At 39.4% G+C, this 17,000-nt stretch overlaps 3 protein-coding genes across 8 annotated transcripts in view; all 3 read right to left on the reverse strand.

Moving 5' to 3' along the window:
• The window catches only part of LOC148419126 (citron Rho-interacting kinase-like), a 25,667-nt gene extending 17,697 nt beyond the window's left edge, over window positions 1-7,970 (reverse strand). For 3 of the 6 annotated variants that reach the window (XM_088422901.1, XM_088422902.1, XM_088422900.1), the window contains exons 1-8: window positions 6,110-6,394; window positions 3,507-3,612; window positions 2,713-2,856; window positions 2,203-2,322; window positions 1,037-1,207; window positions 880-933; window positions 758-811; window positions 60-200 (exon numbers count right to left, since the gene is read on the reverse strand). In XM_088422901.1, the coding sequence (XP_088279027.1) occupies window positions 60-200; window positions 758-811; window positions 880-933; window positions 1,037-1,207; window positions 2,203-2,322; window positions 2,713-2,856; window positions 3,507-3,569 (747 nt within the window). In that variant the 5' untranslated portion in view covers window positions 3,570-3,612; window positions 6,110-6,394. Of the gene's footprint in view, window positions 1-59; window positions 201-757; window positions 812-879; window positions 934-1,036; window positions 1,208-2,202; window positions 2,323-2,712; window positions 2,857-3,506; window positions 3,613-6,109; window positions 6,395-7,929 lie in introns of those variants that run through there. The other 3 variants (XM_088422903.1, XM_088422904.1, XM_088422905.1) reach the window with 3 other exon arrangements.
• On the reverse strand, window positions 6,106-13,352 carry LOC148419127 (citron Rho-interacting kinase-like). The gene is made up of 9 exons (XM_088422797.1): window positions 13,251-13,352; window positions 12,988-13,129; window positions 12,617-12,792; window positions 11,217-11,318; window positions 9,402-9,544; window positions 8,506-8,599; window positions 8,216-8,422; window positions 7,930-8,083; window positions 6,106-6,299 (listed from the first exon to the last, which is right to left on the reverse strand). The coding sequence occupies exons 1-9, from the start codon at window positions 13,350-13,352 to the stop codon at window positions 6,106-6,108; spliced, it is 1,314 nt and encodes a 437-aa protein (XP_088278923.1).
• An 820-nt stretch (window positions 13,353-14,172) lies between these two features.
• On the reverse strand, window positions 14,173-16,959 carry crybb3 (crystallin, beta B3). Its single transcript, XM_088424408.1, has 6 exons — window positions 16,821-16,959; window positions 15,329-15,419; window positions 15,146-15,261; window positions 14,929-15,061; window positions 14,700-14,842; window positions 14,173-14,584 (listed from the first exon to the last, which is right to left on the reverse strand). The coding sequence occupies exons 2-6, from the start codon at window positions 15,401-15,403 to the stop codon at window positions 14,311-14,313; spliced, it is 741 nt and encodes a 246-aa protein (XP_088280534.1). The 5' UTR covers window positions 15,404-15,419; window positions 16,821-16,959; the 3' UTR covers window positions 14,173-14,310.
• Window positions 16,960-17,000: the final 41 nt, after the last annotated feature.

The raw sequence follows: 17,000 nt of genomic DNA on the forward strand, positions 1-17,000 counted from the left end.
CCTCAAATATTTTAGATTTAGAATGAGAAGAGCAAGGTGCAGCATTTTTCAAGTGGTACCTCTGTCTCTCTCAGGCGTCGTTTGAGCGTGTCACTCGAGTCACTTTTGCCTCGCAAGCGTTCCAGATCTCGTTCCAGCCGTTCTTTGGCCTGTCTGACATTCTGCAGCAGTTCAGTGGCTTCTGTGCTCGCTTTCACCGCCTGAGGGAGGTCAGAGGGGTTAAAAGCTAGTTAGTGGATCTCTCGACAGATTCCTCGAACACTCACGCCAATCATTCACACTCATATACTGTATATACTGTATACAGAAGATCTGCAGATTTAAGCAGACCACAATTAAGATTTTGCAAATCTAGGTCATATTTAGCAAAACAGAGGTCTTCAATTTAAGGGGAGAAGGACATATCGGACTAACCCAGTTTATAGATAGTCCTATAGACATAATGAAAAGGGCAGCCTTATGGTAAGAGACTGGGTTTAAGGTAGTCAGGCTACTTCTAGGTTGATAACATAAACACTCAAATAACTCTGATTTTATACGAAATTATATCACCATTGTGCCAAAGGTTATATCTATAATCATAATCATAGCTATCATTAACTGTAAAGTTTAAATAGCACAATACCCTTTGGGGTTTTTTTGAGGTCCAAGAATGCTTTGTGCTGGTTAGAGAATACAAAGATGAAAAAAAGATTTCAGAGGGAGGACATCTTAAAAAGGGATTGAGAACCACTACTGCAATCGATAGTAAACATACCTTTGACAGCTTGTCCTGGAGCTCCTGGATTTTCACCTGTTGTTCAGCATTTGTCTAGAAAGAAACGGTTAAATGTAACTATCGACAGTAATATAAAACGATAACACTGAGTCCCACTTTACCTTTTCCAATTTGGAGAGAAGCTCCTCTACCTCTGCTTTACCCTGCTCTTTAGCCTAGAAACATAGAGTACACTTGATCCAATTTCCAAAGATTTCTGCGAGTATAATCAAGCAAGATGTGTTGTATAGTGCACAGCATATTTCTTGCTTAGTGTACCTTCTGAATCCTCTGTTGGTACTCCACAGCCTTCCGTTTGAGTTCCTCGCTGGTTTGTCTTGAGTCTCTTAGTTCTGATTCATAGAGGTCACTGCGGCGCCGCGCAGCTGACAGGTCCTCCTCCAGCTGCCTGATGGTCACCTGCATCTCCTCCAACTGGGCGTGGTACTCCTAAAACAACACGTCCATAACAGAGTGTCAAGGAGCCAATACAAGAACTGCGTCAACAGTGCAATCACAGAGATGAAAAAAGTTTTAACTAGGTAGACTGTGGAGGATTTCAATTCTAACTGCAGTGAGTAATCCTTATATACAGTACACACTTTATATTAAAAATGACTCACAGAAGTTAAGTACAGTACTACTCTTTAGGGCTCTTATATCTTAAGTTGCCATTAAATACTTTTTGTGCTTTTAAGCATTTAAACAGCGTGATAAAGAAAGAGCTTCATTTGGAACAGCATAGAAAAAAGTGAGGTTGCTTTCCTGCTTTACACAGATGTGCTGACATTGTTTCCCTGTGCAGCGAGCTATACAACCCGCAGAGCACTGCAGCAATGATTGTTCATCCTCTTAAAAACAAACCAGAGGTTTTCCATGATCTATAACTGTAATGGCTTTGACTGTTATTAATTTGTGAGGAGTCAAGCAGAAACACATGTTGCTGAGCACTTTGCTTTATTTTTGACTCGATTTTTCAGTAGGAATGATTGTTATCCTTCATGACTATGGGGAAATTTGTAAAGTACAAAAGTGTACGGCATTTTCTAGTCCCAAACATAGATTCATTGTGGTTATGTTTTCTCAGAGACAACTGTAAGCAAGCATCATGATTAATGATCATTTTTTTATACCTTGCAGAGATGCCATCTGCAGAGATGACCTTTGTGATTTCAATATGCAAAACAAGGGAACCCTCAGAGGTGATGCCCTTCCTGCATACCGCTGACAAGGTGCATCATTGCACTGCTACTTCAGCCCATTTCATTATTCCAGGTGAGGACAAACTGTGATTTCCCATGCGGGTGGAAAGATTGACGGAGCTGACACTTTTTCACTTTTAGTGTTATCTTTTAACTACTTGTCTTACAGTAGCAAACCCGGAAAACTGAAGAGTAGGTTTATACTGATCACGAGAAAAGGGGTGATGCAACTACTATACATACTTGCTCTTTAATTTCCTGCAGCTTGTTGCCCTGTTCACGGATGTCGTGAAGCAGCTGCATAGCTTTGTCATCTTCTCTAGAGACTTCCACGCGCGCCTCCTCGAGGCTCCGCTTTAGGCTCTGCAAACACAGCAATAGGGATCACGGCTCAAAGTAATATTTATTTATTTTGTACATGCATCATAGCACACAACTGTGCGATTTTTTTTTTTGGAGAGAGAGCTTGGTTTTGTTTGAAGGTTTCATTTAAGTTCCCTCTGTATTTATTTAGTCATGCTGGTGGTCTGAGCTTGACGTGTAAAATGATGTAAAGGCAGGAGCATCAAAGATCTAAGAGTTTGCTTTATGTAAACATTTCACATTAACATGACTTCTGGAAATCCAAAAGATTCCACTGCGGTAATTGGGCTTTTTGGGAGGACATATCAGAGGATGTCTGTGTAACTCACAAAATGTCTGGAGGGATTCTCTCATATCTACAGAGATGTCGCTGTGTGCTGTATGACTCACACTGCACTCCGTAATATAGGTGGCAAGGTCTTGCTCGAGGATGCTCCTCTGGGTCTCGGAGGCTTTCAGCTCCACATCTTTCTGGTGGAGCACTGACTCGAGATCAGTCATTTTGCGTTGGAACCTGGAGATCTCCTGCTCCATCTGAATATATGGTGGGTTCAATGAATAAAGCATTAGCTGATTAATTGTAGGAAAATGACAAATTGTGTGTCTAGATTACTTGTGTACAACTACAAGTGTTTATGAGTTCTGCAGGTCCCTTTGTGTGACCTTGTGGAATCGCTGCGGCCCAGCATGCACTATGTTGAGTTCCTATGTAAGTAAATCAACAACAAAGAGGTTTAGGATGTCTAGAGGGTTTACTACTGAGTTATGACCCGAATGACGTCTGAAAAAGGCCACTTTGGAAGAAGAGTGCCTTCATTTATAGAGGGCTGACTGACAATAAACAGACAAGAGGCCATAAACACCAATGCTTGGAGGGGTATCATTTTTGAGATTGCCCCACTCTATCCTGCTGTCTTATTAGAGGGTGAAATGACTACAGCTCTTCAGAGAGTTTACTGGGCGCTTTTCAGATTGTATCCACTGAGGATTAATGGGTGACAGTTTTAGAAAAAGAGACAATGTTAAAAAACAATCAAATACATATAAAAACTTCATGAAAAGTGATTGTGATAATCACAATTACTTTTCCTGAAGTGTTTATGTGTATTTGATTGTCAGCAAGGGACTGAAGTGCCATAAGTACCTGTACAAGCTATTAGAATGTTATCACCAGTAAGAATCACCTTGTGACATTTGTCTTGGGTTTCTTGTAATTCCTTGCTTTTAAGGTGGAGCTTCTTTTCCATGGAGTTGGTCTTAGCAGGAGAGTTGAGGCCTGCAGACACTACCCTTGAGCCACCAAAAGCAAACATAAAATCGAATCATCAAATCAACAACATTATCAAAAATCAGTTAGCTCGTGACGAATAGTGGGTAACAGCTAAATAATAAGCCAAGCAGAAATATCTTTTCAAAAGTTCACTCAGGTCAAATCTTTACAATACATATAATTACTGAGTGAAATTAGCAAGCTTTCTTTGAACTTTTTTTTTCTACATCACAGTGAGTCAAATGTGGCAGGGGTACCCATAGTGGTACCTGAGCTCTCGCTTCTGGTCTGCATGTTTCAGTTGTATTAGCATTTTAAGTTCAATACAGCATCTGTACTGTAAACAGACATATGTCCTGAAGCCATAACATTTGGTACGGCAATCAATTAGAGGAAGGATGGAAAGAAGTGAATCAGTCCTCATCATCAACGATAATCTAAGTATTCATAAACAAGACACATTCAAGGGTTTTACGATTCCACCTTTGTGCAGTTTGGAGAAGACGTTTTTACAAGATGACTGTGGCCCAGTTCACAAAGCAATGTATAGCCTACTCAGACCCAACCTATTTGTGTCCACTATAGAGTACATTTACTTTTGGTCTACATCTTATGGCGCAGTGAAACTGCGAGTGTGTGCTCAGTAGAGGACATACTGGCCTTTCCAATGATGTCTCGTGTGTGTGGATTGGGATTTAATTAACTTTGCTGTCTTGCTGAGACAAAATGGACACAACACTGGACATAATTAAATAGGCTGTGTCTCAGGTGTTTATGGCATGTTTGGATGAGTTTGTGAGAGAAAATACAAAATTAAAGATATTTGATCTCACTGTACTTTCAAAAAACATTGTTTTATTACTAAGATTATAGGAGAAGATCTGGGAGTAGATAAACATAATAAATCTTAAATAGACATTTTTATCCAAAGAGATGTGTTAAGGCTTTGGTCATTAGTGATGGGAAAAATTTGTGAGAAAGAAGGCTCACGATGACCACTTGAAAACTCAGTCGACTGCTTCAGTCATCAAGGATTCCCTGTGGGGCAATGTAAGCTCTTACCAATGCATCTTGGCTGTGTTCATTCATGACAACTTGACCTGATGGGCCAATTAATTTGAGTTTTCAGTTCAAATGTAGGACGATTTACCTCACCACTTTGACCACGGACATTTTTCTTTCATATTCTATTCATAAGTGAGTTAAAAAAATACAAATCTATTCAAAAATGGCTTTTAATCTTTTTAGTTTAAATTTTCTACCTTAAAAGGTATTTGAAGAAGAGAAACAGAATCTAAAATTGAACGCAATTTGTTGCTCCTCCAAAATGATCCCCAATCAAGCGCAAAGTATACAGTATCTTATGTGTTTGAAAGACGCTGCTTAGGGGAATTTGTTGAGTTGCACTAATGAGCAGTCAGACATGTTCACCAAAAAAAAAAATGACAACAAAAGAAGGATTCTACAAACCCCGAAAGCACATTATTAGCATTTTTATTATGCCCAGCATTCTTGAGCTCAATTCTTTTTTTTTTCTGGGAGTCTATACGCATATGAGTGCGCCCACACACTGATGTGAGACAACCTAGGAGTGCCTATCGCCACTTAATCAACTCTAGCAATGGATCTGAGTAGTTTACAGAGGAAGACAAAACATGAGAGCTTGGTGTAACAGCAAGGGGAAGACATTTAAAGATGAAGAAAATGAGGCAGTGAGAACAGTAAAGATGGGGGTGGGGTATTGGGGGAGGAAAAACACTTCACAGTGGTCACCATAGAAATGGATAGTCTCCCCCAATATGAGCTCTTATCCCTTTTGCTATATATTCTGTTAACGCCTTTTCCTTCCTTTCTGTTGCTGCAGCTGTTATGATCCGCAGTCTCCGGCACGATCAAGCTGGCACAGGCAGCTAATATTCAAACACATCCTTTTAGATTATTACTAGTGGTTAAGAAGTCAAACAGCATCAGGGATAATTATGGTCCCAAAACCTATGCTGTATTCAGAATGCCATTAAGCAGCACAATAACAGTAGAGAGGGTGGGAATGTCGCTGTGTGTGCGTGCCTCTATGTGTGTGGGGTTCCACCTTTCAGCGAACCTCATTGACACACTCAGCTGCATACCAAACAGCACCAATGGCAAGACAACACCAGCACACAGCCTCTGACCTGTGCATTTGCACTCCCTGGGCATCATGTCGACGACATGTGCCTTCATGACACAAGGAAAAAAATATCACTGAAAAGGAAGCAACACATGCTGATCTTTTATTTTGTCTTGCACAGTATGGCAAAACACATATTGACCTCAACAAGCAACACTAAAGACAGGGCTAGTCACCCCAAACCATCCCACATGGAATTTTCTGCTAATGTAATGAAAAATGTGGAGTCACAGCAACAACCAGCATGTGGTTTTTAATTCAAAAAGATGTATCAGATGAGAGGTCCATAAGATAAAAGAGGTAGTGTGTTTAAGAAAAGCAGGCAAACATAAGAAACAAATTGAACTTACTCAGATTTGGCCAACGTTGTCAGAGCTCTGCTAAAGAACCATCCTAAAAAGGGGAGATCCTTGCCCTGGAAGCCCGCAAGGGGAGCTCCTCGCTTGGATGCTGAGGCTGGCCGGGGGGCTGCCAGCTCCGGGTCTTCAAAATTAGAAGTGTCATCTTCAGCGTGCAACGCAGGAACAAAAGGTGGAAGAACTGTCGGCGGGGTACAAGAATTAGAACAGAGAGCCAAAATGGGCAAGGAAAATGTTTTCAGAGGCGGAGAGGCTAGTTAAAAAAAAAAAGAGGGGGATCGGGAGGGGGGGAGACAGGAGGAAAGATGGAGGGGAGGAGGTAGCTGGCAGAGCGCTGTGCACCGAGAGTGCGGTAAGTCGCACGTTGATGCACATGCTGCCTCTGTCCCTCCTTCCTCACGCTCACTCGCTCTCTCATGCTCACTTGCCCTCTCTCACTGCAGCAGAGCAAGCCCCTCAGTTTAAACCTGAGCTCAAGCGTAACACTCAATCTGCATCAATTTGGAAATGCACAGGGAGGCATTTTAATTTAATCTATGACTTATTAATCGTTTAATGGAATTCAGTTTTTAATAATATCAAAATAAACTGGTTGTATATTTGTCCATTGGGGCATAAAGTTAAATGATCATTCTAAACATTGCTTTATAGTCTCCAGATGATTACAATTAAAATTCAGCAAAGGATTCAGAAAAGGGGGAAAGGAGGACTGGCATATCAATGTTTGACAATAACGTCAGAATACCAAAAATAAGTTTTGATTCATCGCAAAATATGACGTATTTCAACTTGGGAATCACAGCATTGTTGTGCATTCTAATGTGATCACACTTGAGTGAAAATATTCCTCAGTGTGAATGCTGTGTGTGATTTTGTCACAGATGCTCAGTTGAAAATGTCAACCTCTTCTATATTTTTCTCTGTTATCTAAACCAGTGTTGCTTTGTTGCCAATGCAAGCAGTCATTCACTGATTTTGTGTTAACATCATATAAAAACTTGATGGACTTGTTTCTCCTGGCTTTTCTTCTTGCCTCTTCCACCTCACAATTTCCTCTTAATGACAAAGATGGATCTGACAACAGGTAGCAATGTCATGTTTGGTGTCAAGTGAGCAAACCTGAGCTCAAGTGAAGGAACACTTTCGATCTTTAATATCAGCCGACCACTCACTCGCACATTCAACCTTTTTCTATAGCGCTTGTCCTCGTTAGTGTTGTGGGTGAGCTGGAGCATATCCTAACTGAATTTAGGCGAGCGACAGGATATAATATGGTATGTTCTCCCAATAATCGCAGGGCACATATATAGGGGAGGGCACAGTGGTTCTCAAATGGAGGTACGTGAAAGCAATTTAGGGAGTATTTGACATTTTAACAAGGTTTCTGCAGATATCAGCAAATCTAATATGATGCTTTTTGATGCAATGACAGGAAAGGTACCCCCCTTTTTTCTTGCTTTCAAATTAAGAGCAAATTAATTGGAATATGAAGCAACTTATTGTTAAATGGTGTGTCAGCATACCACTTTGCAAAACTTTGCCTAGTATCGCTTTGTTGAGATTTATACAAATCCACATGCCATTATTGACGCAATTTTTGAAAAATGAAAAAGATGGCATAGATAACCACTCGCATTCACAAACATACCCATGTGAAATTCAAAATTGAAGACGCCTTTCTCAAAATGTCAAAACATGCCATCTTTGACTGTATTGCATTTGAAATATACTGCCATTATTCAGCCGAGCCCTATAACTTATAAGCTATAAAGAATCGACAGATTGTCAGGGGACGAAAATGTCTTCCTCACCTTGCCGCAAGTTGTTCCAATCCACGCTGGAAAAAAATGAGTGGCATCTGAGTCCCTGGAATCCCAGACGTTCATGAGAGCCACAAAGCAAACTAAGCACCAGATCAACAAACTGTTTACTGGCATGTGGCTCTTCTGGAATCTTCAGAAAACGCTAAAAGCAGACAGCATAAACCTCAAAGTTCCATCAAACAGTATACACTGTGACCTACATATAACATATGAGGCTTGTCCCAATACTTTTGTCTATTTGGTAAATAAAGGGGCCTTTCAAAAATTTAAGAACCTGGAAATTGAGGATGTTGTGGATGGTCTTCGTTGAAGTGCCATCAGAGAAAGGCAGTTTGGAGTAGATCATGTCATAGGCTATGACTCCGAGGGACCACCAGTCACACTCCACGCCATAGGTGCTGTGAGGGCCACCGTTCAAGGCTGCCAACACCTCAGGGGAAAGGAAGTCCTGGGTTCCCACGGGCACTGTCGTTGTGGCCACCTGGATGAAGACAAATCAAAAACAAATGATGCCCCCATCAACAACAAAACCATTCATGTGGACATGCAGTATCATCCACTCACTGTTTTGTTAGCTGTGAGCCTAGCAGCTGAGCCAAAGTCTGTCAGCTTAATGTGACCAGTCCGATCAATGACGACATTCTCGGGCTTGACATCTCTGGAAGTGGTTATATTAGAAGAGATTGCATTAACAAAGATGGCGGTTGGCTCATTTTTCTAACGTGTTCAACTACGACGTTACACATTGCATAATTGATAAGGACATAAACACAGTGATTTCAACATTATTTACAAAAAGGACTTTTTTTTTCTTTTGTCAGTTAGGCAGATTTCTTAATGGTGAATAGGGAAGGACCAGAAAAATGAAAATCACAGTTCATTTACCAGTGGTTCATTAAAATGCCTGAAATCATAAATGATGATACTAGTCCTTCAGATGTCTAACTTTCGACAGAATGACCTTGGATAAGAAGAATTGTGGAATGAAAATGCAGAATGGTTTTATGAGTATTTACAACAACTCAGCCAAGTTGTTTATCCTTTTGTCATGTCATTCATTGCCTGATGGAGGATACCCATTCAACATCCTATTTATCACATAGGGTATGGAAGTACAGTGTGAGCCATCGGAGTTGGAATTTGTGTTTCTAATGGTGAAGTATTTTCACCATTGAATTTCTAACTACTTTTTCAACATCAAAGTTCTTGTTTTTGCATCTGAATCTCATTTGCAGATGTTTTTTTAGCAGCTGAATTACTTTTTCTAGACAGATTTTTTTTGATTGACTATTTTTAGATGTAAATGCTTTGAAGTGTTTATTTTTTTTCATGTTGAATTTCAGTGCTGAAAAAAAAACGCGTTTGAAATTCAATGCTGGTTTAAAAAAAATAAAAAAATAAATCAGTGTTAGAAATTCAAATTCTGATAACACAGGTAAACTTCCATAATAGCACCTCACCTGTGGACATAGCCAAGCTGGTGAACAGCGTGAATGGCCTCCACCAGCTCAGCCAAATAGAACTGAGCCATGGATTCGTCAAACTGCTCCTCGTATCGGTTGAGCAGAGAAAGAAGGTCGCCGCCTGGCAAGTACTCCATTGCCTAACACACAATTGTTTGCAGTCAGAAAATGAATAAATACCAGTGGGATTGGTATTTGGGTCTGGTTTGTTTGTGACTAAAATATGCAGTTGTCACATGTCTAGGATACATCTTGAAATGCCCATAAGCGGCACTATATTTAGAAAAACAGGCAACAGTAGAACCATGTGTGTGATCAAACACGCTCATGTTTAGGATTATACGGTAGCTTCCTTTATAGATTATGTAACGTCAGATGCGGTGGCAGATTATCTGTGACAATTGTTCTTTTAAGAAAAAACTCAAATGACACAAAAGGCTAATCATCGCGGAGCGAGCCTGTCTGTGGTCATAAGCATCAAGCTGATACAAAAAAAGAAAAAGTCTTCAAGTTTGCACGGGTAAATCTAAATGCGGCTCTCCTTTCTTGCCTCTGGTATCTGTAAGCGGAGATGAAAGGCTTTTGTTCAGGCTGATTTCAGCTATAAGGCGGCAACCATTATAGCCATAAGAGATGAGAGCCCCTGGTGCATGAATGGTCGGCAAGTCTGAATGAGCGGGAGCATTTTGCTGTGTTACCTAGCAACAGGGAGACTGGGAGCCTCTTTAACACACGGATAGAGATGGATGCTTTGTATTTTCCTCCATGCTCTACTGGGGAGCAGGGGAAGACAGAGGGGCAGTAAAAAGAATGCACGAGGGGAGAGTGGATGACGAATACATGACGAATATGTGAAGGCTCACTTTTCTTAATGGTGTTAATGGTTTTGACAGCAATCAAATAGCACTGGACACTAGCACTATATTTCGTACAAAAATGTATTAGTAGTTTATCCAATTAGTAAAAATTGCTCTACGTTAGGCTTACGTCAAGTCAGCTTTGCAGACATAACATTTTTTTTCTGAATCAAATGGCATAATTGTTTAAATCTTAATGAGAATTATTGTGCCTTGCACATCTATCTATGCCAAGACGACATTTTTAATGTAAAAGAAAAAAAATGGTTGATTTTTTTTTCCATGTCTATTTTTGTCCTCCAACACGAAATCGTTGCTTCGTTTGACAAGTTGCTCATTGCATTGCACACTTCAGGTTTCTTCCCGGAGCAACTCATGTATTATTCTGACTGATCTCACTGTTTTACTAGTTTCACATATGGGATCTTGCAGCTGTGAAAGAAAATGGAAAAATAGTGACCTTCACAAAAACGTGGTACCTACATTCTAATACACCAGGAGGACATTCAATTTCTTTTTTAAATTGTGAAAAATTAAACTTGTACTTATGAAAATGTTTCTCATGTGCTGCAGTATATATATTAATTTTCATGATCACTGATCTTTGTGAGGGACACTCCCCCAAGAGAACCTTATTAGACCGGTCTTTGTTTTGTCAGCCCAACAGCATGTTAGTTTGAAGGTTTTCAATGTAAGATGATGTTATATAACCATTCTTAAAAATGTACTATCAGTATAAACGGCACCAAAGTGTATTCCCTCCCCTCCTTTTTTAAAAAGCTTTTTTGGTCTTTCCCAGCTGAAGAATGTACAAAAGAAATACAAACCATGACGGCCCAAAATGCCCTTCGCTCGATCACTAACTCATACAAAAAATGCCTGATGATTTCATCAAGGTTCAATATTAACCTTCAATTTACACTGAGGATTTAAGTTGTGATTTTGATTTTCTCACCAAATAGACATGTTCGTCATCTTGAAAAGCACAGAAGAGCTGTGGGATCCAAGGACTGCAGTTCAAAGACAGAATTCTCCGCTCCACTTCGTGAAAAACCACCTGAATCAAATGGTGTAAGGATACGCAAATATAATAACAACAACAACAAAAAGAGTCCCAACATGTACACATTCATTTTAATTGGTTGAGATGAAATGTAATACCTTTAATACAATAAAATAATTTCATGTGAAGGTTTTATTTAATCTTTCAATAATGGACCTCTGTTGCCCGAACAAGGCGTTTCTTGCACATTACTGTTATTGCTCATTTATTGCTCACTTCACTTTTCTTTCTGTCAAAACTCATGTACTATTCTGTCTGTGAGCTGTTGCATTAGTCACATGCTGTGAAATGATGTATCCGCTACATAAAGTGTTTGACTCTGCAGCATCCTCCAGTGGGAGTTTCTTCAACTGCAACAATTAAGCGGTCACAACTACTGAAGTGCTTTTTGAAGTTTTTTTTCTTACAAATATTCAAAACAATCTTACACATAAGTTGTGTGAATGATGATACTACGACTTATTCATTTATTTCTGCATTACTGGACCTTTTTAAACATTACATTAATTGTATTGTTATATTGATGATTTCAAATGTTTTAGGGAGTTCTATTACAGCAGTGTTTCTCTATTATTTTTTAAAAAGCCCCACTAGGGAGTACAAAACATTTCGACCCCACACACGCAGACTTGCTGTGGTTACTGTAAATAAGATCATTATCTACATAAAAAAAATGTGTATAAGTGGCTAGAAATTGCATCTTTTTTATCATTTACAGAATGGAAAAAACAATGTAAATAAACCTTCAACAATATTTAACTTTTAAGCCTCAATGATAACTTTTAAGCCTGTTCCTTCATCCGCACCCCACTGGTCATAAGGTCAGACTTGATGTCATTTTCAGTTGACAGTATGTGTCAAAAGGTGTTTATAAAAATATTCATTGTACATAAAAAATACTCATCAAATCAATTAAAGACAAAATAATGACTTTTTACTGTTGAAAATGGCTAAATAAGGCTAAATCACTTTTAAAAACAACCATATTCCAGATCCTTTGTCAGGAAAATATTCATATGTACCAGGAAAAAAAAAGTGAGAAGTAGGTACAAAATATATTCATCCCTCTCACAACACAGTAAAAATCCCTGGTGCTCCTATGGTTGGCAAATTCCTTTACCAATTACGTTGTTTCCAATTGCAATTACAGTATGAAGGATGCCAGAGAAAAAAAACTGTTAGAGGGTCATCAGTGATGACTTGATTTTTATGAGCAATTTTGAAAACTGAGCACAGAGCTTGTTGTCTCATCAAGCAAAAAGTAAAGTAAATAATCATTGCACAATACTTACATTTTCCTGAGCATGTAAAACTGTCTTTTCCATGGCTTTCATCGCATAAAAATCCCCCGTTGCCTTCTCCCGTACAACTTGAACTTTGCCAAAGCGCCCTTGGCCCACCAAAGCACGGACCTCAAAATCATAAAGGCTCGGCTGCAAGGCTTGGAGCTCAGAGACCACCTCAGAAACTGCCAACACATACAAAAACACAGTTTGCTGACAATTCATTAACTGATTGGCGTTCAACCGGAAAAATGATTGTTTTCCTATTTATATAACAACTGATCATGAACAATGCACCCATCTATCCATTTTCTGTAGGGCCTGTCAAGGGTCATGGGGTCAAGATGGAGCCTAGAGGTGCTCCTGTGAATTGTACTTACATTTGGTTACAAAATTGGCAACATGGTGTATCTTCATCAACTCGGGAGATTCACACTCGTGGTACAATAACAAAAGACAGTCCACAAAATCTTCTCGACTCAAGAAGCATCCTCCCTGCTGGCCATTTAGACTCACTCGACCCTGTTGTAATATACGGAGAGAGAAAAAGGAAGTTACTTTACTGTTTTTCTACATGTTCACACTTTGAAGGCACTTTAGATATATATATATATATTTTTTTTTTTTTTTGGGGGGGGGGTACCTGAAACAGCTGGTTGAGTCTCGAGCTGCGGATGGTGATAGGGTCTGCAGAGGTGGCCATCGGTTTAGGGCCTCCCTGGCTCACGTATTTGAACTTCAACATTCTCAAAAATATATAACCAGAGCAACTGACCAATACAGACTAAATCTATAGTTAAACGTACCGTTTCGGTTCGTTAACTAATAAACTGCACAGCTGTGGCGCAACACAAAATCAAGGGTAACGACGTAAACAAAGCATGCTAACATAAATGAGCTATAACGCTTGTTTGCTAACGAAATATAAGTTTGACTTTTGTCTTCAATTACACTCGCAGACATAAAACTCAAAACGTGGGGCAACTCACGTAGCTTCTATGCAAATAGTCCGCCTCACGACTAAATTACAAAGAGACCTTAAAATATAAAAGGTCCTGTTGTTCCCTTATAGTTCCTCATTGCTTTCAGCCAACTTTCAAATTTTGCGCGTTGACCGCCCATCGCATGGAGTGTGAGTCAGAGAGGTGGCACGTGATTGGTTAGAACCATGTTTGTAGGCAAGGCTTATATTTTGAACCAATCACATGGACCGTACTTTCGCCTTAGGGCCAAAACGAAGTAACTGACGTTCATTCATCAGTTTGCATTTAACGAAACACTGATAAATTAATATATGAACTCCTTTCCTTTAATATTTTTGTTTTGCTATTTAAAATTATCAATTTAATTTTAATAGTGAAAAACTAATAATTCATTTTTTTAAACTGTGCCTTTCTTTAGTTTTTAGTTAAAAACACATCTGCAATAATATTAAAATCAATACAATTTAATCTTTTCGTGAAAAAAATATAATTGTGCCTTGTTATTTACTTATAGTACAATGTGTACCACGCACACACTCAACAAAAGTTGGTAAATGCCAATAACATGCAGATAATCAAAAATCAGGGGGGGAAAACTTTATTTGTAATCACAAACGCATGTTTCATCCGTACAAAGGCCAGTAATCAGTCATGGTCATATTACAGTGGATTTGGCTTGTCACCGATCTGTAAGGAGGAGCTGAAGTTGTGGCCTTACGTTTAAGGCTGGGTTTGTGATTTGGGATTTGGGGATGGTTTAGGGTTAGGTGTAGGTTTAGGATCAGGATTGGGGTTGGGAGTGGGGTTAGGGTTTGGAGTAGGATTAGGAGTAGTGGCAATGAAGCACCCCCTCTTGTGCCACTGCATGTCCCTCACACGTCGGACAGACTGGATCTGCGGCGCAGTGGCTCCCCAGTCATTCCAGTGCTTAAAATCTCCATGCTCAAACACATACTGGCGTCCTCTGTAGCCTGGGTACATGTAGCCCACCCACCTTAAGAGGCAAAGTACAGTGGACTGAATAATAGCTCTCAAATGATGAACCAAAATGTTCCCATGGCATTTTTACCACATAGATGTAATTGAAGCCACAGAAGATTGTATCTTACGTGCCGTTGATGGCTTTAGCACTTGCCACACGATCCTGGAAACCATAAGCCCACAGACTGGGAACATCATCATCAACAATCTCCATCTTTCTGCCCTCAAAACCTGCATTCTCAAACAGGTGCAGCTTGTGATCGGCATTGTCCTGGAAAGACAGAGACACAGACACAGAATTTCCTTTTGAATTTGTTGATGTTGCAATTGTAATGTGCATGATGAACACAGACAGACCACTTTTAGGGGCCTGAAAGAGCTCAGACAGTAGTGACTCTGGCAATTGGTCCAGGTGCTCCAGCGAGGATACTCTCCCTTTTCCAGTACAAACTTTTCGCCTGCAAAACGTGGATTTTCAAAACCAACCCATCTAAAGCAACAAGAAAGAAAATATACGTTCAGTCATGGTTTTGTTGGATGTCTAAGCATTCAATGGGAACACTGAATCACTCACGGTCCAGATTCCACAATGATGGAGCCAACTTTCTGTATCTTCTCTAGTACATCTTTACATTCACCAGACAACTGGACTTTCTTTCCACGGAAGTTCTCGAACTCAAAAACTGTCAGCTATAACCCAAATATTAACAACAATTATTTGTAGGCAATTCTTATGCATACATTTTGTGTCATTTACCTTATATGTGGCTCCAGCACCTCCTTGGCCCTTCTCTGCAGGGAACTGGTCAGGGCTTCCTTGTTGATCTGACATTTTCCTTAGCTTGCTGCTATACGATTTGATATTTGACACATCTTTCTTTACATTGCACATTGCATATGTTACATAATACTATAGAGAAACAGTAATATAGCATATGTATAACTGGTTTCGGGCAGAATCCTTGTACCTCCAAAATAATCTCTTTTCAGGAGACACCAAAAATGGCAAGTTTGTTCAAACATTGGCATTGAATTGTGAAAGAGAGCAGGTCACCTCAACATTTGAGTTTGGACAATAATTTTTGGGGAAAAAACTAAAACATACACATACTGTGAATTGACCAAATAGATTAGATTAGGGCTGTCAAAATGAAAAGTGTAAACTTTTAAGATTAATTTAAATATTATAGTGTTAAAAAAGAACGCAGTTGACTATTTATTCCCTGTGGTCTATGACCTTTGCTACAAAAATGAGGAAGAGAGTTAATAGCAGAAAATTAGAAAAACTTGGACGCTTAGCCAAGTTCACTCTATTAGTTGTAGATCTTTGGGGTGCCATCTCAGAGAAAACTACCTTGTTCAGGCCTTTGCAAACGTTGCTGATGTGCAAAACTGAACCTATAATGAGAGGTTTTGAGATTTTTTTTTTCTCTGAGAAAACTAAAAGGAAAAAAATGCCTTTAACAATGTGTCAGATTTGGTAGCTTTGTTCAACAGTTGTAATTTACAGGAACATGATCATGTTAAAGGATCAAGGAAATCTATCAAAAGTCTTTGAAATGAAATGATTTCGGGCTAATTCCAAGATTTTACTCAACTAAATATGTCACAATATTAATAGAGAACAGTTGTTCAACCATCGCAATTAATTTTGGAAAGTTTTGCTTTTAGTTTAAAAAACATATTTGCTAGACAGCACAGGTAAAGGTTTTTTTTTTTTTTTTTTTTTTTAATTTGAAATTCGGCAAAATGGGACTGCAGGGCTTCTGGCCCGAAGCCAACAATATCCTCCTGAGACTGAGCCGATTTATTTGTGCCTGTTGTTTTGCTCCAGCAAGACAGCCAAGCTGAAATGTCCTCAACTGAGCACATTTGGACTTGGTAGGGTAGCAATGAGTCAAAAGATGTAAACTAAAAACAAATGAGCACTGCAGTGGACACAAATGAATAAGATGGGTCTCAGGAGGATACATTAGCCTGTATACAGATGTATCAATTTGCATAATATTGTACTTATTATTGTGGATAGAAACTACTTCGAGCTCCTGCATTGGACCGCTTTATATTTTGCAAATGGTCATAAGATTGCAGTTTAGCAGAATAAAATGACACTAAAAGCACATACTGTTTTCAAGTTAGCATTCTGATGTAAACTAGTAAAAAACAAAAAAAATAAAAAAACCTAGTAAAAAAAAAAAAGTAGGAAAAACAAACTTGATAGGGATTGTGATGGTCAAATATTTTTTCACCTGGATGGCTTGTGTCAGTGCACCTGGTACAAGCCAATCTCCCCGTCTTCCCTTGCTCGTCTTTCTTGTCAGTCTGTCTTAGTGTGAGGGTGTGTGAGTGTGGAGGCCTGGCGAGCAGTCGGTGGAGGCCAGGGGGGTATTTATGGTTTATTTCTGGCCACAGCAGCAAAAAGCCTGTTG

This window comes from Hippichthys cyanospilos, chromosome 9, assembly GCF_059441005.1.
Source record: "Hippichthys cyanospilos isolate Australia breed blue-spotted pipefish chromosome 9, RoL_Hcya_1.0, whole genome shotgun sequence".
Classification (NCBI taxonomy): domain Eukaryota; kingdom Metazoa; phylum Chordata; class Actinopteri; order Syngnathiformes; family Syngnathidae; genus Hippichthys; species Hippichthys cyanospilos.

Coding starts and splice junctions, on each gene's coding strand:
- crybb3 (XM_088424408.1), bottom strand. CDS start 15,403: ATGTCAGATCAACAAGGAAGCCCTGACCAGTTCCCTGCAGAGAAGGGC. Junction 15,062..15,145: donor ATCATTGTGGAATCTGGACC/GTGAGTGATTCA, acceptor TTGTTGCTTTAG/ATGGGTTGGTTTTGAAAATC. Junction 14,585..14,699: donor GCTAAAGCCATCAACGGCAC/GTAAGATACAAT, acceptor TTGCCTCTTAAG/GTGGGTGGGCTACATGTACC.
- LOC148419127 (XM_088422797.1), bottom strand. CDS start 13,352: ATGTTGAAGTTCAAATACGTGAGCCAGGGAGGCCCTAAACCGATGGCC. Junction 13,130..13,250: donor GACTCAACCAGCTGTTTCAG/GTACCCCCCCCC, acceptor ATATTACAACAG/GGTCGAGTGAGTCTAAATGG. Junction 8,084..8,215: donor ACAACATCCTCAATTTCCAG/GTTCTTAAATTT, acceptor GTCTGCTTTTAG/CGTTTTCTGAAGATTCCAGA.